General features: G+C 43.9%; 2 protein-coding genes across 3 annotated transcripts; one reads left to right on the top strand and one right to left on the bottom strand.

The window, feature by feature from the left end:
* Nucleotides 1-1425: 1425 nt before the first annotated feature.
* Nucleotides 1426-3052, bottom strand: ROMO1 (reactive oxygen species modulator 1). Its single transcript, XM_055544911.1, has 3 exons — nucleotides 2865-3052; nucleotides 2544-2674; nucleotides 1426-1623 (listed from the first exon to the last, which is right to left on the bottom strand). The coding sequence occupies exons 2-3, from the start codon at nucleotides 2672-2674 to the stop codon at nucleotides 1515-1517; spliced, it is 240 nt and encodes a 79-aa protein (XP_055400886.1). The 5' UTR covers nucleotides 2865-3052; the 3' UTR covers nucleotides 1426-1514.
* On the top strand, nucleotides 2954-21216 carry NFS1 (NFS1 cysteine desulfurase). 2 transcript variants are annotated; one of them, XM_055544909.1, is made up of 13 exons: nucleotides 2954-3124; nucleotides 3736-3845; nucleotides 4536-4652; nucleotides 5354-5437; nucleotides 9848-10000; nucleotides 12835-12928; nucleotides 14234-14368; nucleotides 15942-16099; nucleotides 16703-16808; nucleotides 16888-16969; nucleotides 17624-17707; nucleotides 18306-18395; nucleotides 20478-21216. In XM_055544909.1, exons 1-13 carry the CDS (start codon nucleotides 3028-3030, stop codon nucleotides 20539-20541), a joined length of 1374 nt encoding a protein of 457 aa, XP_055400884.1. In that variant the 5' UTR covers nucleotides 2954-3027; the 3' UTR covers nucleotides 20542-21216. The 2 variants fall into 2 exon arrangements, with proteins under 2 accessions (XP_055400884.1, XP_055400885.1); XM_055544910.1 differs by lacking the exon at nucleotides 20478-21216 and having other exon boundaries at nucleotides 17624-17739; nucleotides 18306-18383.
* The last annotated feature ends 696 nt before the right edge of the window (nucleotides 21217-21912 follow it).

Raw genomic sequence — 21912 nt, 5'->3', positions numbered from 1 at the left:
TCATTATTTAAAACTAAATAATTGGGTAGATTCAAAGTGGTTTCCCAAATTAACTGCAGTTTTGAGCTTTAATTTCACTTGGCCAGCAACCCTTCCCAATTCATACTCTGAACTCTGCTTCAAGTTTTTGTATCTAGATTGAATCTGAGTAGGTGGTGCTACTCCTAGTTACTCCTTCCAATATGGATTTCCTCACCTGATTTCTAAACCCTTAAAATTGTTAGGGATGAAGGACAAGTATTACAAATTTAGTCAGGTATCAAGATAACTGGTTTGACTTTGGAGGCATCACAGTTTTCTACCACCCCTTTTGAGGGATGTTTGTAATTTCTTTTCAGTTACTTAACCTGGAGAAAAAAAGTCAAGATAATCTTTATTTGTGAACACGGAGTGTCAGTTTTTGGGTAGCAGAGACACATGACAATTTTTTTTTTCCAAACTATGTATCTTTGTAATTAAAGATTTTATTCTTGAATCAAGTACTAGCAGGTTTCTTTCTAGGGAACTGGGCCAGCAAAGGTAACTTCAGGTATTTAATCTCATGAAAACAGTTAACTACCATTTTTTATTGTTTTTTTTTGGCTGTGTAATGAGGCATCTTAGTTCTGGACTAGGGAGGGATTGAGCCCATGCCCTGAGCACTGGGAGTGTTGAGTCTTAATACCCGGGGTAGTCCCACCATTTTCTTAATGACAAATACTTGAGGGGCAACTTAGAACAGTATCAAGGAATATGTTGCCTGTACAGGTGAGGAGCACTTCTCATGATGGAGAAACTACCTTAACAAGCCAGTTAAAAGGAGGGAGACTCAGCCCATAAGTTTACATCCTCATTGATGACTGGTTAGAAAATCATCTGAGATGAACCTGTGTGAGCTGCGTGCCAAGTTGCTTAAGTCGTGGCCAGCTGCAAACTCAGGCCTCTGCCCATGGGATTCTCCAGGCAAGAGTAGGGTAGTGGGTTGCCAGGCCCTGCTCCAGGGAGTCTTCCCAACCCAGAGACTGAACCTGTCTCATGCCTCTTGCATCAGCAGGTGGATTCTTGACCGCTAGTGCCATCTGAACTTGCGAGGCTACAAAAGTGGTTTGAATTTGTTCTTTTCCTGATCAAGTCATATCTGAAGACAATATTTAGGTATACAATGTAATAGCACTGGAAATAAGGCTGGTTAATCTTGCAGTGTGACCTTGAGGAAATGTAGACAACATTTTAAAGGTGAGAAACTAAGCATCAACCTTAAAGGACTGAATAATAAGGATTTCCAAGAATCTATGAACAGTCTTAATGCATGATAAATAATTCCAAGTTTGGATTAACAGAGAAAGCTCTTGTGAAACAAGAAACCAAACCTCAGCCCACTTACGAAGATCTTTAAGCAAGCTGGGTAACAGGCTGTGAGAGGAAAAAATGCTTCTAAACAGAAACTCCAAATACTCAAAGACTTGCTTTATTATAGTACACATGGGATGGAACTGATGGGAGGGGGTGGATGTTGTGGGCAACCACTGCCCTGATTAGCATCGGATGCCCATCCCGATGGCCATGAATGTGCCAAAGGTGCCGCCACTCTGCATCATGGTTTTTCCGATGCCGCCCATCAGCTCCCGACCCCGCATTCCGATCCTGAGGGAGGAGGAAACCAAGATGGGGCCACTTGAAAACAATACAGGGAGGAGAATTAACTAACCCTTTCCAATGTATAATCAGGCACTGCTGAAGTCTGGCAGGACATTATTACCTCTTGCCACATGGAGTGAGTAATGCTAAGGAAAAGGATCCATTAGGATCTCTAGGCAACTGACGGGTTTGTGGGAGGCAACAGAAGCAGTATAAAGTACAGAAACAGGGAAATCATTTTTGGGTGCTGGTTTTGCCTCCAGGGTATACATGATCCAATACAACGTTTTTAGATGGTGTTTAAAACCATGATTGGGGGCTCAGACCTGGGGTCAAGAACTACGTGCAATTTACAGGCTGTGTCAAGTGTATAATGAGGCTCTTAACATTCACAGCAGTGTTGTGATAACAGGGCATTCACTGACAGTAGACGCTCGGTAAACGATAATTTACCAGGAACAATAGCATCTTTTATATGTGAAAACTAGAGTGTAGAGTTTATCTGCTTAATTTCTACATCCTGTTCCCAGTGCAGTGAAATTAATCAAGTTTGTTTCGCCATGCGCCTAACAGGAGTAAAACAGAACAGCCATTTATTGAGCACTTAATATGTGCCAGGTTCTCTGTTAAGTGTGGTCTGATTTGAGCTTAGAATTCTACATGATGTAGAGGTTTACTGACCTCATTTCTACGTGAAACCCGGGCTCCTACTTGCCTAAGGTTACAGAATAAGGGTCAGAAAGCAGTTTGAATCAGAGCTCGTACTGTCCTCCCAGACTAGACTGAAGGTGCTTAGGAAAATAGTCTCGTTCGTTACAGGGCAGAGACAGAATTGGAAAGTAGTAAGCTCTATTCGGGCTGTAGGCCGAGAGCTGTGGGCTGGAAAAATCAGGTAGTCCCCAGAGATCACCGCCCGCGCCCCTCACCTGAGACAGGAAAAGGTGCCGAAGAGCGCCCCCGCCGCCATGCCCACGGCGCAACCCATCACGAAGCCCATCTTCACGCGGTCGAAACAGCTTGGCTGGGACTGTCCATAGGGACCCACGGCCACCGGCATCTGCGGGGTTCGAAGGTTAGGGGAAGTGTGGGCCTAGCCGCCAGCCCGAGACTCCAGCAGGGGCCAGAGGAGGTGCGATAGGGAACCGGCCCAGGGGTTCTGGGAAATCCGAGAAAGAAAAGAAGGGTGTAGCCTGACTCCATCACCCACTGTGCGTTCGAGTCCCCGCGCCACGGTGCCCCCACCTCACCTCGTTCGTGGCTTTGGTCGCTCAGATCTACGTCTTACACGGAACGCGAGCTGGAGCGCACTCGAGATCCGAGGAAGCGCTTCCGGGGCGCGGAATAGTACTTCCGGGAATCTGTAGCTGAGGACTGTAGCGGCTTCGGGCGGGGGGCTCTGCCACCGGGACCATGCTGCTGCGAACCGCTTGGAGGCGGGTGGCCACGGCAGCGCCCGCGGCTCCGGGGCCGAGGGCCAAGCCGCCCATTTGGGGGCTGCGCCTGCGCGGTACGCTCGGGGGCCCGCTCGCCGCCACCTTCCTGGAGCGCGGAACTTTCTCCTGGGCTAGGCGACTTACCTGCATATTCAGGCGCCTTCCTCTTCCGCTACCCCGACCCTCTGACCCTTCCTCTTGACTGCATCCCTCAGGTTTTCTCATACCGGCTCTCTGAACCGTTGACTTCGCCGCATCCCCCGACCCGCACTTCACATCCTGCACCGCAGGCCCTCAGAGCCCTAAAATTCGACCATCGGACCTCTCCTGACCCAATTGTAGAGATGCTAGTGGTCCAGCCAGTAACCTTTGAAGGAGATCTTACCTACCGTCTCCACGTTCCTTCTCAGGGGCTTTGCCCTTTCGGAGATTTCCTCACTCCAACGACGCAATTTGAATGTTGTCTCAGCACCCTACCCTAAGAACCCTGTCTCTCTCCCTTACCTCTTTTTTTACAGTTTGCTCAACTTTATCGATGTTCTGTTTCCTTTTGCGTTGAGATTCGCTCAGCATCGCTTAAACTTATGTCGCCTCCGTCCAGCCTTTCCATTCTGTTGTTTGGGATGCCCTGTGTGCAGAGTTGTATCCTCTCTCACCTGGCCCCTCCGTTCCATTTTTTTGTCAGGTATAGACCTTACTCCCCAGTCTGCTGTTGCCTCTGATGCAGCCACTGCTCTGGAGGCGGAGTCAGTGCTGCGACCTCTGTACATGGATGTGCAAGCTACAACTCCTCTGGTAAGGATGGAGGGGCAGCTTTCCCTGAGCTGTTTAGTAGAGTTATACTGTAGAAGTGGCAATGCACAGAAATGGCTGAATCCCTGTAGAAGTGAGAGCCATTGAGAAGTGTGTGCTGGGAGAGCAATGAGCCAGGAGACTGGAGGCTTACATTGTAGTCCACTAGAAGTGTCTTTACTGCTTACTAGCTATTGATCTTGGTCAAGTCACTTCATTGCCGGCACTCTCCTAGTAGTTAAAAGCATAGGGTCTGGAATTACCGGACCACTGCTTACTATATGCATTTGGGCAAGAATTAAATAGGTTAAAAGATATAAAGTAGCCCTTAGAATAGTGCCTGGCGTATGATGAGCACTGGAATATTAATGCACGTTTTCATCAACATCCTCTCCTAGATATCACATTGCTTGGCAGTGAAAACACCTACAGACACAACTGTCAGGAAAAAGCAGTGTTTGTAGATTATTTGAGGAGATGGTAGAATAATCTGATTTAAGACGGATTGGGAGGAGAGTGTATTAAGATAATATTTGGTTAGAACCTGGGGGGATGGGAGAATGTTTGAGGCCTAATCTAGGCAGGGTCTGAAGGATTGGGGGTGTGTTGAGGCAGATTGGGTAGGTCAGGGGATGGAGTGGGGCCCGAGTTAACTATGGGCTCAAGGAGACTGGTCTGTTCTGTTTTGTCCAGGACCCTCGGGTGCTTGATGCCATGCTCCCTTACCTAGTCAACTACTATGGAAACCCACACTCCCGGACACATGCTTATGGCTGGGAGAGTGAGGCTGCCATGGAATGTGCTCGCCAGGTTAGTACAGAGGACTCTAGGAAGTTCTGATGTCAGAGGTTTCAGTGACCTGTGGGTGGCATTTTTTTTTTTTTTTTTTAGTATCTGTGGGTGAAGGTGGAAATGGTTTGGGGCTCTCTCAGCAAGAGATTCAAAGAACAGGCCTTTGGAGTCCTTCTGAAGGCATTCGATTAGTTTCCACATTTCCTGGCTAACTGACCTTTATTATTTCGTTATCTGACTTCTCGAAGCTTCAGTTTCCTCACATTGAAAATGGAGGTTGAGGGGAGTCCAGTGGATAGAATTCTGGGCTTTCGCTCCTGGGGGTCAGGATTTGATCTCTGTTCAGGGAACTAAGATCCAGCAAACTGTGTGGCACGTCCAAAAGAAAATGGAGATTGTAGTAGCTCCTACTCCTTAAGGTTTTGGGGTGGATTAAATCAGACAATACTAGTGATATGTTTGTAGACATGATGCCTGTGCATACTAAGAACTCATAAGTGCTTTTTCAAAAACACCAAAGTTGTTATTAATTGGATTTGGGATGTAGTTGAATATATCCCTTTGTCTGATCCTAGTGGGTACAGAACTGCTTCTTGAGCAGTTGACAGATTGCGGTGGAGCTCTTCATGCTCCAGACTGCTGTCTTAGTTGTCACCACAGCCCCGTTCCTGCTGAGGAAACTGATGCTCCTTATTTCTGCTTCTCGTCTTGACTTGCAGCAAGTAGCATCTCTGATTGGGGCTGATCCTCGTGAGATCATTTTCACTAGCGGTGCTACTGAATCCAACAACATAGCAATTAAGGTAAGAGAACCAGAAGGCATATCTGGGCTTTCCTGACCTGGGAGATGGTTTCCTGCCATCATTTAGGCTCATGTGTCTTTCCCAGTCACCCACTTTCATCATATCATGAAAAAAGACCCAGACACACCACCCTTTTTCTAATTTGTTGCTTCCTTCAGCCCTGTGTAGTTGACTCTATCTAAAGTTTGCTCCTGGTGAACTGAATTCGGTCATGTAGTTGGATAGGAAAGGAGGTGGCTCTTGGGTCATCAACCACGTGGTGTTTTGGATGACAGCTACTTCAGAGGATAAATGGTGACTCAATCCTTTTACCCATCCTTTAGATCTACTCACAATGAAGTCCAGAATACACTTGTAATTGAATAGATTTCTCTGCTTCTTATTACCAAGTTTACCCTTATATCTATGATTTCAGGGCTGCCTTTTTCTCAGCCTTCCTTTTCTCTCCAGTGAGATCTGTTTGCAACAAGTTCTTCCTGTTTCTTGAGATGTCCCTGTTTTTAAGTCCTGGTTGCCTAGGTGCTGTCTGAAGACATTTACTTAATCACCTGTTCTGAGATTAGTCACTCTGTCCTTGGGACATCTTTGATGCTAATGAAAGTAAAATTCCACTCTCAGTAATCATGTCAGTGTTTCATAGAACATAGTCATGCCTGACTGGGGCCTGGTTACCAGGGTCACTTGTGTAAATACCAAGGCTCTGATAAATTCTGGGCTGCTGTAGGTTCAGCGCTGGCTCTATCCCCTCTCATCATGGTCTCTCACCTGTGTTGCCAGTATTTTTTTTTTTTTTTTTTAATTTTATTTTATTTTTAAACTTTACATAACTGTATTAGTTTTGCCAAATATCAAAATGAATCCGCCACAGGTATACATGTGTTCCCCATCCTGAACCCTCCTCCCTCCTCCCTCCCCATTCCATCCCTCTGGGTCGTCCCAGTACACCAGCCCCAAGCATCCAGTATCGTGCATTGAACCTGGACTGGCAACTCATTTCATACATGATATTTTACATGTTTCAATGCCATTCTCCCAAATCTTCCCACCCTCTCCCTCTCCCACAGAGTCCATAAGACTGTTCTATACATCAGTGTCTCTTTTGCTATCTCGTACACAGGGTTATTGTTACCATCTTTCTAAATTCCATATATATGCGTTAGTATACTGTATTGGTGTTTTTCTTTCTGGCTTACTTCACTCTGTATAATAGGCTCCAGTTTCATCCACCTCATTAGAACTGATTCAAATGTATTCTTTTTAATGGCTGAATAATACTCCATTGTGTATATGTACCACAGCTTTCTTATCCATTCATCTACTGATGGACATCTAGGTTGCTTCCATGTCCTGGCTATTATAAACAGTGCTGCGATGAACATTGGGGTACATGTGTCTCTTTCCCTTCTGGTTTCCTCGCCAGTACTGTTTTTTCTGACCTTGGACTCTGTAGGAGGCCTAGGCCTGGGCCAGGTTCCAGAGTCATCAGCACTCACTGGATCCTGTTAACAGGAGTGTCCTTCCTTGGGACTGCAGAGACCTCAGAGCCATGCGTGTGGTCTCTTCAAAGATGAGGATGGTTTCTGGAATGGGGAGCGTTTTCAAAACTTTGAAAATATTTGCTTTGAAAGTTTCCACAGATTCTCAGACCTCAAGGTCAAGGATTGCTAAGAGTGGTTGTGACCGTTTTCCCCTTAGACTCCTGGATGGGTAAATATCTGTCTGCTGGTAGAGGATTCAACATTCTGGGTAACTGAGATAGGAGGAGGGGGAGGGAACTTTTAAATGTTTTCATTTTTATGTTCCTTGTCCCCAAGAACATTTTTATGTAGTCATAATTTTGGCCTAATTAGTTTCATATTCTGCTTTTAACATAGTACCCTGGGAGGGGTGGGGTTGCACCTTTTATTTAAGTTTTTTAAGGAATTCATGTATATGCAGTGAAATTTTTTTAACCTTATGGAAAGATTTATTTATTAATTTTTACCAGAGTATAGTTGCTTTACAGTGTTGTGTTTATACTGTACAGTGAAGTGAATCAGCTATAAATACACATATATCCCCTCTTTTTTAGATTTCCTTCCCATTTAGATCACCACAGAGTACTGAGTAGAGTCCCCTGAGCTATACAGTAGGCTCTCATTATATGGAAAGGTTTAAACTCGAGTGTAGATCTTCCATTTCCTCCTCCCTACCGAAGAGACCTCAAGTCTGTCTAGTATTGTTCCAGAAAACAAATTGTACACACATATGCGTTTGCTTTTAATAGTTTCACATACTGTAGCATCCACATTTATTTTTCCATAGCCAATAATAACATATGTTATATTTTTCCATTATATTTTTTCCTACATTATTTTTCATGGAGTTGTATTATTGCAGTTTACTCTTTATTCCTCTATTGTTGGATGTGTTTAATCTCTCCATTTTTTTTAAGGATTGTGAATACAATGAAAGCATATTTTGTCTCTATAGCATCATCTATGCTTTGAAATATTTCCCTAAATTCCCAAAAGAGGAGTCACAGTAAAGAGTGCTAATACAGCTTTTTTAAAAAATTTATTTATTTTTTAATTGAAGGATAGTTGCTTTGCAGAATTTTGTTAATACAGCTTTTAAGACATCTTTATAAATAATTCTCTGAAGAGTTTGTAGTGTAAGTACTGCCGTCAGCAAGGAATGAGTGTATGAGTTTCACTTCTACGCTGCCAGCTTTGGGTATCAGTATCACCATATTTATATGTTTTGTTGTTTACACAGAAAGAAAACATATATACCGTACCATGTATAAAATAGATAGCTAGTTGGAAGCTGCTATGATAGCACAGGAGCTCAGCCCCGTGCTCTGTGATGACCTAGAGGGGTGGGATGGGGGTGGAGTGGGAGGGAGGCTCTAGAGAGAGGGAATATATGAATGTTGTTGTTTAGTCTCTAAATTGGTCTGACTCTTTGCAACCCCATGGACTGTAGTCTGCCAGATTCCTGTGTCCATGGGATTTTTTTAGGCAAGATACTGGAGTGGGTTGCCATTTCCTTCTACAGGGGATCTTCTTGATCCATGGATCAAACCCACTTCTCTTACATTGGCAAGATGGATTCTTTATCACTGAGCCACCAATTCTCTGCTGATTCATTTATGGTACAGCAGAAACTGTTACTAATACAACATTGTAAAACAGTTATCCTCCAATTAAAAAAAAAAGAAATAAATGAGAAACACTTTTCCTGGGATACAAGGATAGGGATGTTTTCCATTTTCCATCTATGATATAATAAAAAATGTATTTGGTCTTTGTTCTCTGTTCCTAGCACAGGGCTTCAAAAACCCTTGTAGTTTTCTGAATACTAGGAATGTCTTTGTTATTCATAATAAGCCCCCTTGGACCATAATGTGTTTCTGGTGATGAAGTGACTCTTGGTGGGCCCTTAGATAGTTTTAAGATTTAGGCTGGTCACTCCAGAAGGATGAAGAAAATGTGATTAGAGGGTTGTAACTTTGATCTGGGGAAGAAAAGGGGTTGGAGATTGAGTCTAGTCATATGGCCAGTGATTTAATCAGTCACGCCTGTGTTATATGAAACCCCTGTAAAAACTGGAAAATGAGGGGGAATTCCGTGGTCCAGTGGCTGGGACTCCATGCTCCCAATGCAGGGGGCCCAAGTTCGATCCCTGGTCAGGGAACTAGGTCCCACATGCCACAACTAAGACCCCAGTACAGCCAAATAAATAAATAAAAATAAATATTAAAAAACAAAACAAAACTGGGAAACAAGAGTCAGAGGAGCTTCCAGGTTAGCTAACACATGGATGTGCTGGTGGGTGGCATGCTTGATGCTCTGCGCCCTTCCCTGCCTCAGACCTCATCCTGTGCAGCTCTTCCGTTTGGCCATTCATGGGCTTTATCTTCTGTGATAAAGCTATGATAGTAAGTGTAGTGTTTTCAGTGAATTCTGTGAATCATAGGGGATTACTGAATCTAGGGGGCTATGCATCACCAGCTCAATGGACATGAGTTTGAACAAACTCCCTGAGATAGCGAAGGACAGGAAAGCCTGGAGTTTTGCAGTCCATTGTGTCACAAAGAGTCAGACTTGACTTAGTGATTAAACAACAACAACAAGGGGGCTGTGGGAAGTCTTTTATTTGTAGCCATCTGGGGAAATATGGATGGGGAGCTTGTGACAGCTAGGCCTCACAGCTGGCATCTGAAGTGGAGGCAGTCCTGTGAGACTGAGGCACTTAACCTGTGGGATTTTCACTAATTGGGATAGTTAGTGTCAGAATTAAGTTGAATTGTAAGACACACAGTTGTCAGAGAATTGATGTTGGACCATACCACCCTTATCCACTTACTCAAGTCACTGCTGTCTCTCTGAGTATATTCTTCATTTTTCCACCACCACCAACTTCTAGGGAGTGGCCAGGTTCTACAGGTCCCGGAAAAAGCACTTGATCACCACACAGACAGAACACAAATGTGTCTTGGACTCCTGCCGTTCACTGGAAGCTGAGGGCTTTAATGTCACCTACCTCCCGGTGAAGAAGAGTGGAATCATTGACCTGAAGGTAAGAGGGCATGATAGGGGGAGCCTGGCTTCAATCTATGAAACTGTCTCTTTAGCCTCAGCTGGAGCTTGAAAGACTAGATCTAATGGTGAGGGAGGGCTTTAGAGAAATAGGTCTCTCAGTGGGACCCAGAGTATATTCTCCTTGAGTGGGCACAGTCTTCCTTTTGTCTGGAGGATTTGTTTCTCAGTTTAGTTGGTGCTTCCTGGTCTGTGTGAGAGCCACTGACCATGTATGCAGGATGCCAGAGACTAACACTCGCCATGGGAAAGCTTTGGCCTCCTTCACCCTTCACTGATGTTTCTCATCCTTCTAAAGGGTAGGTGTAGTTTTGTGAAGAATATTTCCCTTTGGGACCCATATATACTTTTTTAAATTTTATTTATTGATTTATTAATTTCTGGTTGCGCTGGGTCTTTGTTGCCTTGTGTGGGTTCCCCATAGTTGTGGTGCACAGGCTCCTCATTGTGGTGGCTTCTTTTGTTGTGGACGATGGGCTGTAGGTGCATGGACTCAGTAGTTGCAGCACATGGGCTCAGTAGCTGTGGCTCAAAGGCTCTAGAATGTGGGCTTAGAAGTTGTTGTGCACAGCTTAGTTGCCCTACAGCACGTGGGATCTTCCCGGACCAGGAATTGAACCCTTATCCCCTGCACTGGCGGGCAGATTCATATCTACTGTGTCAGGAAAATCTGATTCACAATTTTCAAAAGGTATATTCCATTTATAGTTATTACAAAATATTGGCTATATTCCCTGTGTTGTACAATATATCCTTATAACTTATTTTATACAGTTTTTGCCTATTTTTATTTTATTATTTTAAAATTTTGGGCTGCACCCTGTAGCATGTAGCATCTTAGTTCCTTAACCAGGGATCAAACCCACACCCCCTGCATTGGAATTCTTTAACCACTGGACTGCCTGGAAAGTCCCTTATTATTTTTATTCCAACAGGTTTTTTGGGGTTTTGTTTTTTTTTGCTGCACCTTGAGGCATGTAGGTTCTCAGTTCCCTGATCAGGGATCGAGCCATTCCCTTTATTTTATTTAATGGCTTTTTACTTCTTTGCTCTGTTGTGTGCCTGTGCCTATTTTTCCACTAGGCTTAGCTTCCTGAACTTGGGGAGTGCGTATTTTCTGTATTTTCATTTCTCGTAATACTTAACATAATGTCTTTCTTTCACTCTCTACTATTTATTGTGTCATAGTGCCAGGCACTGGGGATAAAGGGACGAAAAAGACAAGCCTAGTCTGTGCCTTCAAGGAGCTTATATTCTAGTGAAAGGACAGGTAACATGTAAACAGATGTATAAATAATTATGAATTGGGATATATACTATAAAGGAAGTAAAGAAGAAGCTGAGAGAAATGAAACATTGAGAACTTCCATTAGCCCAGTGTCAGGGAAAGCATCATAGATGCTGGGAGGTTGATTACTAGTTTCTTTAGGATAAATGTTTCCGTCAGATGTGGTCCCTATGTCAGTGTTAATAGTAACCTTGTTTTTTACTACTTATTTTGTTCTTTGCCACTTACTCTGACAACCTTATGTAGGAAAGGCTCCCCCTCTTTTTTTTTAATGAAGTTTTTAATTTTTAAATTATAGATTCTCATGTAGTTGTCAGAAGTAATATAGACAGATCTCATGTATCCTTTATTCATTTCCCTTAATGATAACATCTAGCAAAAGTATAGTATAATATTAGTTGATACAATCTACTGGTCTTGTTCTGATTTCCCCGGTTTTACTTGTACTCACTTGTGTGTGTGTGTTTAGTTCTATGCATTCTAGTTTCATCACATGTGTAGGTTTATGTAACTATCACCACAGTGATGCCTTATTTTTTTTTTTTCTAAATATGTTTTTAGTTTTGGCTATGCTGGGTCTTCATTGCTGCCTGGAGGCTTTCTCTAGTGGTGAGCGGGGGCTACTCTAGTTGCATTGTGAAGTCATCTCATTGCAGTGGCTTCCCTGCTGCAGAGCACAGACTGTGGTGTGCGGGCTTCAGTAGTTGAGACATGTGGGCTCAATATTTGTGGCTCGAGGACTCCAGAGAACAGACTCAGTAGTCGTAGTGCATGGGTTAGTTGCTCCATGGCATGTGTGATCCTCCTGGACCAGGGATTGAAGCAGTGTCCCCTGCATTGCCAGGTGGATTCTTAACCACTGGACTACCAGGGAAGTCCCATGGTATTCTTTTAAAACCACTAATTTGATCACCATTTCTTTAATTTTGTCATTTCAGTAATGTTATGTAAATGAAATGTTAGTAATATAGTGTGTAACCTTTTGGGATTGGCTGTTTTCACTTAGCATAAGTCTTAGGCGAATCATTTAAGTTGTTGCCTGTCTCTGTAGTCCGTTCCTTTTTGTTGCCAAGTAGTATTCCACAGAATGGAAGTACCACAGTTTCTTTAACCATTTCCTTATTGAAGGACCTCTGGCTTGTTTTTAGATTTTGGCTATTAAGAATAAAGTAATCATGATCATTTATAGGTTTCTTACGTGAATTTAAGCTTGCATTTCCCTGAGTTAATGCCCAAGAGTGCAGTTACTGGGTCATATGGTAATTTCATGTTCAGTTTTATAAGAAACCAAAGCTGACAAACTGTTTTCCAGTGTGGTTGTACCATTTTATATTCCCGTCAATAGTGCATGAGTGATTGGGTTTCTTGGCATCCTAGCCAGCATTTTGTGTCATTGCTATTTTAATTTTACTCACTCTTGTAGGTGTGTAGTGAAAGGCCCCTGTTCACAACTAAGCTTGCTTACATTCTGAGTTAGAGAGGACTCTGTTCATACTATATGGTCTCTTTACTCCTGATATTCTTAGGAACTAGAGGCTGCCATCCAGCCAGATACCAGCCTGGTCTCAGTCATGACTGTGAACAATGAAATTGGAGTGAAGCAGCCCATTAAGGAAATAGGTAAGTATCATGGGTGGACCCTGATGCTTGCCCACCACTGGGATCCATCTAAGGAGCAGGACTGGACTAGGAGCTGAAAGACTATATAGAATGTAGTAAGGAAACCCAGGGAAAGAGGGCTTCAGTTCCTTGTTCAAGGACATATTGTAAATGGCAGAGCTAGTATTTGAACCCAGGTCTAATACCACTTGAGCTTCCCAGATGGTGCAGTGGTAAAGAATCTGCCTGCCAGTGCAAGAGATGCAAGAGCCTTGGGTTCGACCCCTGGGTTGAGAAGATCCCCTGGAGGAAGAAATGGCAACTCATTGCAGTATTCTTGCTGGGAGAATCCCATGGACAGAGATGTCTGGGGGCTGCAGTCCCTGTGGCCATAGAAGAGTTGGGCACGACTGAGCACACGTGCGCTGCAGTGCTGTCCTTTTCATTTTACCGCAGCTGGTGCAGAAAGCAAAACAAAGAACCTCCGCCTTTTTTTCTCTTCCTCTTTTAACTTTTTCGTTTTAGAACATCTGTTCACTGTGCTCATTTGGAGCCAGAGACATGTACCCTGTAACTTCTTAGGTACATTAGTAAATAGATCTATTAATTTTTGCTTCTTTTAAATCAATAAGAATCTAAAAATTAATCTGATATATTGAAAGGCCAGTGTTAATGAGGTAGGAAGAGTCTTATGAATCAGAATATCGGATGTATTTTGATTTGATGCTTTGTGCTTTTTTTTTGACCACCATAACTTTTATTTTATTATTTTTGTAAGTTGGACTGCAATTGCTTTACAATGTTGTGTTAGTTTCTGCTGTACAATGAAGTGAATCAGTTGTATGTTTACATATGATCCCCTCTTTCTTGGACCTCCCTCTGACGCCCCTCCCCCGAACCATCCCACCCATCTAGGTCATCAGAGAGCACCAAGCTAAGCTTCTTGTACTTTACATTGGTTCCCGCTAGCTATCTATTTTACAGGTGGTAGTGTATATGTGTCAATCGTAATCTCTCAATTAATGCACATTATGTGGAATCTAGGAAAATGGTACAGAGGAACCTATTTCCACGCTAGGAGTAGAGATGCGGGCATAGAGAATGGATGTGTGCACTTGCCCTTATTTATTCTAGTCAAGGACACGAGAGCTGAGAAGGAGAGAGAGACAGAGAAAGAGAGAGAGAGAAAGAGAGAAGTGATTTACTAGGTGGCTAGGGCCAATACCAGATGTAATTTTGCCTCAGAACTCATAGTATATTATAGGACCACTGCCAGGTTACTTCCTAACATTGTGCTCTGGTTCTTCCCCTCTGTTGTTTTCTCAGGGCAGATTTGCAGTTCCAGAAAGGTGTATTTCCATACCGATGCAGCCCAGGCTGTTGGAAAAATCCCACTTGACGTCAATGACATGAAAATTGATCTCATGAGCATCAGTGGTCACAAAATCTATGGTCCCAAAGGTACTAGCCCCTCCTAGGTTTCCTCCTCTCTGCACCACCCAACCCTTTGACAGGTGTTCCTGAGATTCATTTGGGACTGTCACTGCTCTCAGAGGAAGAGTGCTCTGCAGAATGCAGGTGTCATTTAATAATAGCCAGGAACAGTTGCCTATTTGCAGATTCTAGCAGTTACTATAAGCAGTCCATCCTTCACTGGTCTCTTTAGAAAATCCTTTCATGTAGATGTTAATTTGGTTGAGGAACAAAGGTTTTGTCATATCAGATTAGCTTGATAAGTCCAGTTATCTTGTCTAGTCAACTGTGATTTGCAGATCAATATTCTTTTTTTTTTTTTTTGACTGTGTGGCATGTGGGATTATAGTTCCCTGACCAGGGATTGAACCCATGGACCCTGAAGTGGAAGCCTGGAGTCCTAACCACTGGACTTCTAGGGAAGTCTCAGATCAATATTCTTTGAGTCCTTCATTCCCTCGTGTTTTGCTTTAGCCTTAGGGGAAGATTGTATGGGCTTTTATGTGTTTTGGTGTTTGTTCCTAGCTTTATTAGTCTTTGCTCCTGTTAATCTCTCAAGGTACTTGTCTGTGTCCTATGGTCCTATTGGCATAGGAATATTTTCCAGCCGTAATTCTGCCTTTGCATGCCAGCCTTTGGGAAGAGACTGTTGTCCTCTGTTTTACGGAGGAAGCCATCCAAAATGAACAACTCTTCCTCTCTTTCCTGGGTGAGGGCCTGTGGTGGTTGCTTATGCCAGTACGCTTTCTGTGTCTGCAGGGTGTGTCATCCGGATGGACACCCTGTGGGAAAAGGTGTGATAATTCCTGAAAGTACATAAGATGGCTTCTTCTAAAGCAGCAGGCCCCAGCCTTTTTGGCAGCAGGGACCAGTTTCATGGAAGACAATTTTTCCATGGACCAGGGATGGGGGCAGGATGGTTTCAGGATCCAAGTGCATTACATTTAATGTGGACTTTGTTTCTGTTATTAGTACATCAGTTCCACCTCAGATCATCAGACATTAGATCCCAGAGGTTGTGCTTCCAGAGGTTGTAAAGAGTGTGTTTTTAAGTTAATTGTTTTTAAAAGCTCAACAGTCATTCTATCTTTAACTAAAATTGGCTTACTGGCTTTTATTGTAGATAAATCTGTTTTAATAAAACTAATTAACTCATATTGAGCAGAAGCTCTGTTCAGCACTAAAATGTATGCAGGTATCCCTCACTATCCAAACTCTTGCTTTTTGGACTCAGAATCTAAATAGATTTAGATGACATGGTGCCCTCACTCTCCAGATGTAGTGTCTGAGCCCTTACTCTCTGAACTTGGGAACTGCAGAGACTCAGATAGTGTCAGATACCTGAATATGATTTTATTTTCATGGGGAAATGGAATATGTCTTAATAAATGCAGTTTGGTACATCCTGCATTAGTGTCCCCCCGCCCCAACATTTTTTATTTTGAAAATTTTGGAGCTAACAGAAAAGTTGAAAGAATTTTTTGACCCCTTTGGAAAGTGATATTTTGTTTCATCTGCCTTTTCCTTTTTCTCTTTTTTTATAACAAACTTTGTTTCCCAGGGGTCGGTGCCATCTACATTCGCCGGCGGCCCCGTGTGCGTGTGGAGGCCCTGCAGAGTGGAGGGGGGCAGGAGCGGGGTATGCGGTCTGGGACAGTACCCACACCCTTGGTGGTGGGGCTGGGGGCTGCGTGTGAGGTGGCACAGCAAGAGATGGAGGTATGGGGAAAGCAGTTCCCTCCCACAAATTCTTCCCCTGTGCTGGGTCTCCTGTTTAGCAGCTTCTTGGCATGACTGGGTCAGATCTTTGCCAGAAGAGGTGGTTTAAGAAAACTGTCTTTCTCCGAGTGCTGCTGGCATCCTGTTCTGAGGGAGGTGTCGTCGTTGCTGTTTAGTCACTCGGTCGTGTCCGACTCTTTGTGATCCCTTGAACTGTAGCCCATCAAGTTCCTCTGTCCATGGGATTTCCTGGGCAGGCATACTGGAGTGGCTTGCCATTTCCTTCTCTAGGGGATCTTCCTGACCCAGGATCAAACCCGCATCTCCTGCATTGTAGGCAGATTCTTTGCTGCTGGGCCAGCTGGGAAGCCCTGAGGGAGGTCTTTTGGGCTCCAAATTCCAGGTCCTTTACTGGAACCACGTGTCCAGTATTTGAGCACCTCTGTGCTCAGTGCTGTGGATACAATGGTCTCCATGAGTAACACAAGACCATAGGTGGTTAAATGCACAGTCACTTCTGGGCACAGGGTAGGGTTCCTCATCCTTTATGTCTCTGAGCTGTTAATGGTCACTATGCTTAGTCCTCCCTTGCCTGCTCCTCAGTATGACCACAAGCGAATCTCAAAGTTAGCTGAGCGACTGATACAGAAGATAATGAAGAGCCTTCCAGATGTGGTGATGAATGGGGACCCTGAGCACCATTACCCAGGTATGGTCGTGCCCATTCTGTCCTCGCCTGGAGGAGCCCTAGACTCTGAGCCTCCTCTCACAGTAATTCTCTCTTTCAGGCTGTATCAACCTCTCCTTTGCGTATGTGGAAGGGGAGAGTCTGTTGATGGCACTTAAGGATGTTGCCTTATCCTCAGGGAGGTGAGTTGGACTGTATAGGCAGGGTCTGTGGCAGGATCAGTTAGTCTGGCTTTAAGTGTCGGGTTAATAAGCTTCCCATTGTGGAGATGACACGCACAGGAGCTTTTGGTTGAGAATAAAAGTCATTTTGTAAGCACCTATTTTTAGCCAGTTGGGCACAGGCTAAAGTTTGCCACCTTCGGAGGGCTTCCTGTGGTAGAGCTTTGTGCCTTTTGTGGTCCCAGGAGATGCCTGTATCTGTTCTAATGTTATTCTAGTAGTTCTGTTATAGCCCTCTAGAATTCAAGGATGTTCCAGAAGACACCAAGTGTTTAGCTGCTGTCTAGGCTGCTACAGATGATGCATTTGGTTGTAGGGAAGTGATCCCATGGTTCTCTGCCACTTCTTGTTACACTCAGCTCTTGTGGTATCACACTCTGTCATGCTTTGGCTGTGTCCTTGCTCATGGAAGATATCCTCCACAGGGGCCAGAGGAGCTCGATCCACATACTAGAAGGTGCAAGCAGCATCTGTCTCTTTAGCTCTGTCAGATGAGAATGTCTCTTTTGTCGTGATATGACTTCAGGGCTCTGGGGGTAGGAGCAAGACTAGGGGTTTGTGGCCAGCAGCAGATTGGATGCTGAACTGAGCAAGGCTTTGTGTCTTTCTCCTCAGTGCCTGCACCTCTGCATCCCTGGAGCCCTCTTACGTCCTTCGAGCAATTGGCACTGATGAGGATTTAGCTCATTCTTCTATCAGGTTAGTCAACTGAGCTGCAGCATTTATGAAAGGTGTGCACTTTTGTATTATTCATCTCCTGTTAGAGTCTTCCTCAGTCTAGTTTTGTTTTTTTTTTAAACAAAAAAGTACCTATTTTTTATTTGGCTGCTCAGGGTCTCAGTTGTGGAATGCAGGATCTTAATTATGGCATGTGGGATCTAGTTCCCTGACCAGGGATAGAGCTCAAGCCCCCTGCACTGGGAGTGGAAAGTCTTAGCTGCTGGACCAATCTAGGGAAGTACCCAATCTAGTTTTTCTTATCCCTTCTTCATTCTTCACGAGTTTCTCAAGCAGTGGTTCTCAGACTTCACTGACTGTCACCTGGGAAGTTTATGAATGATGAAGAGGTCTGAGTGCTGCACTGAAGAGATTCTGATTTGCTAGGTTTGGAGTAGGAAACTTCTTCTTGGATGATTCTCAGGTGACCCACAGACCATGTTTGGAGAAACTGTCCTCCAGGGGAAGGACTGTGTCTCTCCATGTCTTTTGTGGAGTAGAGCCTCATTGGGTATTTGCTGAATGAATTTACCCTGGTGCCACAGGTCTGATGCAGAGTTCCTCTCTGCGTCTTTTTCAGGTTTGGCATTGGCCGTTTTACTACAGAGGAGGAAGTGGACTACACAGTGGAGAAGTGCATTCACCATGTGAAGCGTCTTCGAGAAATGAGGTATGCACTCTTGTTCCAGAGACTCTTCGGAGGAAACTGCAGTGGTAGCTTTCTTGTCCTCAAGCTATATATTCACCCTGCCAGAAACCAAAGTTTGAAAATCCTTGGCATTCAGGATTTAGAGGAAGTCCTAAGGCAGGAAAGTGGATTTTCTTGGCTGCTTGTCAGAAAATGAAAAGGTGTCTTTAAAAACTAAAGAACCACATAAATTCAGATTGTTTTCATTATTTTATTTTATTAATTTATTTATTTGGCCTTGAGCCTTGCAGGATCTTAGTTCCCTGACCAGAATCCAACTGTGCTCCCTGCAGTGGAAGCACAGAGTCCTAACCACTGGACCTCCAGGGAATTCCCCGTCATTTTATTGATAATATTAATCGTTGTCTTGCAGCCATATCAATGCAGAATTCATGACTTGTAGACTAAGTTTAGGAAAACTCTATAAGATAGGGATTCTTAATTTGGGTTCTATGGCTGAACTTCAGGATAACCCTGAAATTGTATGCTGTTTTACAGTTGTGCATTTTCTTTGGAAGAAAGTCCATAGTTTTCATCAGATACTCAAAAGGTTAAGAACTTTTACTCAGTTTTCTTTGTAAAGATGCTTACAAAGGTCAAGAGATCCTTTACCAACCAGCTGCTACTAGGGGTTCTCCTAATAATCATAGGCTCTATGTTCATGGGAACATAAAGGCCTCTGGAATTCTTCAGAACTCTGTTCTGGTTCAGTTTGACTTTCAAGATTTTCTTGGTCTAGTTGGCAAGAGTGAGGTAGTTCAGGTACATACTGCTTTCCTTTGGGAGCTCCCCAGGCCTTTCTAGGCTGTGAATTTTCCTTCACAGAGTCTGGTTGTATTGCTTAAATATCTATAGCTTGCTTAGCTTTGTTAGGCTCAGGATTCCTCCTTGGCTTGGCTCTCTTATACTCTCACTTGGCACACTCAGGGGGCATTTCTACTGACTATGCTGCCAAGTGAGACATTCCTCATAACTGTGTGTTTTCAGCATCTTCACCCTATTCCTTCTGATGCCTTGCAAACAATTTCAACCTCGTCCCATTAGCCCTCAGCCAGAGTTTTATTTTGAGAGCCTGTGATATTAAGTCACCTTCCCTAAAGAGAAGGCTAACTTCAGAGTCTTGGAAAATGTCAAATAGAAAGGTGCTGGGGGACTTCCCTGACGGTCCAGTGGTTAAGACTGTGCTTCCACTGCAGGGCACACAGATCTGATACCTGGTCGGGAAATTAAGATCCCAGCATACCATGTGGTACAGCCAAAAATAAAGTGGGAAAAAAAAAAAAAAGTGTGCTTGGAATGCATAGTGTAATGGAGAGAGATAAACCAAGAACAGAATGAAATTGGGTAGCATAAAGTTAACTGGAGAACTCCAAATCAAAATGCTATGGTTGTAACACATTGAAGTAATATTTGGTCTGGGAACATTATCTAAGGCATTCAAGCTGAAGGGGATCAGAGTTTAGCAGAGATCTCTCAGCAGCTGTTCTTGTATGAAATGGGATGCCCAAGTCCAAGACTCAGAAGATCCTTTTGAATTGGAGCTGGGGATGTTGGAAGTAGAGTCACCTCTGGGGAGATGAATCTTGTGGGAATTGGATAATGGTGATACATACCCAGGTGATTTAGGGCCAGGTTCTGTTTCTGAGAAGTAGAGCAAAACCAAGAAGCAGGTGCCAAAAAGTCCATTTGTGTTGGGGGTTAGTAGAGAGGCTGAAACTTGCTGTTTACACTTGCTCCAAGGGTCTTGGTTCTCCCAGGGAAACTGTGTCCATAGCCTCTCACAAGTGGCTTGAGAGCTTCATGAATATAACCACACTTGACACTCTTGGAGTGGCCTCATTGGAGCTGAGCCTGGGGTACCTAGTTATTAATGTTGGCAGCTGGGGAGAGGCTAGAGCTGACAAGGACTTTCTCAGACAGCTGAGAAAGACTTGATAACCTCTTGTTTTGGGGTTATCAGGGTAGGAAGTAGAGGAGAGACAAGAACAGATGGAGGCAAGTCAGGGCTCAGTGCTATCTGCTTCCTAAGCCTTCACTCATCCAAATACCTCTTCTCTTTGGCAGCCCTCTCTGGGAGATGGTGCAGGATGGCATTGACCTCAAGAGCATCAAGTGGACCCAACACTAGAAGAGTGGGCCTCTAAGTTTGTGCTGGCTCCTCCTGCCTCATCAATTCATGCACAGCCAGGCATTTCGTTATCCGCAGTGGCTGCTCCATGTTCAGACCAGAACTGGTGTAGCCCACCTGACTTCAGCATTGGCCTGCCTCTAAGACAGAAACATGAGAAAACTGTCTTTCTCTGGCCTCAGCTCCTTTGGTGGGGAACATTCCCCATTTCTTTCCAGGAATCCTTCTCTGGTCTTATAGTGAGTGGATGTTCTCATCCTGAACCAGGAGGGACATATGCTATGAGTTGCTGCTGGACACATCTGTATCCTTGGTGGAGAGAGCCAGAGGAACTGCAAAAACGCTTTTGTTTAGGGACCCTGATGCCCTGGGTGGACATTTGAGTTGTTGCTTACCGCTGCTGAGAGAGACTCACTTCTTCCAATAGAAGCATAATCATCTATGACTTTACCTTTTTCGTGGCTCCAAAGGCTACCTCTTCATATCGTCTATAGACTGAACTGCAAGTTTCTTAGAAGGCTTGTCTCCTCTGTGTTCTTGTCCTTCTTTTCTTTTGACCTAATGGAGCTAGAAATATCTGTATGACTGAGTCTACCTAGTCTTGTAGTAATTTATGTTTCTTTTAAAAAAAAATTGTTAATTTGCAGATTAGAGGAATAAAATCATCTTCCTGTATTTATTCTATGAGAGGCTCAAGGAGAATTCCTGGAGAAGGAAATGGCAATCCACTCCAGTGTTCTTGCCTGGAGAATCCCAGGGACAGGGGAGCCTTGTGGGCTGCCATCTCTGGGGTTGCACAGAGTCGAACATGATTGAAGCGACTGAGCAGCAGCAGCAAGGAGAATTCCAAGCTTGGGAATCGTAGGGCAGACTACTTCTTGATGTCAACAGATGAGTCTGCTTGCTTATTTCTTTAGTCAGCAATTATTTGGGTGCCTCTCAGGTGCCTGACATTATTCTGGGTATTTGGGATACACTGGTTAACAATACCAAAAAGTACTCTCAGTGAACTTTCATTCTAGCAGACAGAAAGAAAATAAGAATTAAATAAGGCTATTATTATAGACTGTAATGAGTGCTGTGGCAGAAATTGAGTGGTAGAGAAAGTAACAGGGAAAGAACCTACCATGCTGGGTATACTAGGAAAGCTTTTTTGAGGAGGTGTTAATTAAGCACAAATATGATTTCTAGCCATCAAAAGAACTGGGGATTGGTGAGGAATAAGAAGGAACAGTAAGAGCAAAGGGCCTGAGGCATGAAAAAGCATGGTGTTTGAGAAACAGAGGTCAAAACAGCCAGACTAGAGTTTTGCGATTTGTGGGTTTGAAACCATAAGTGGGAGGTTACCAGCATTAAAAGGGGGGAGAAAGA

Source organism: Bubalus kerabau, chromosome 13, assembly GCF_029407905.1.
Source record: "Bubalus kerabau isolate K-KA32 ecotype Philippines breed swamp buffalo chromosome 13, PCC_UOA_SB_1v2, whole genome shotgun sequence".
NCBI lineage: Eukaryota > Metazoa > Chordata > Mammalia > Artiodactyla > Bovidae > Bubalus > Bubalus kerabau.
This window is presented reverse-complemented; position numbering and strand designations above follow the sequence as displayed.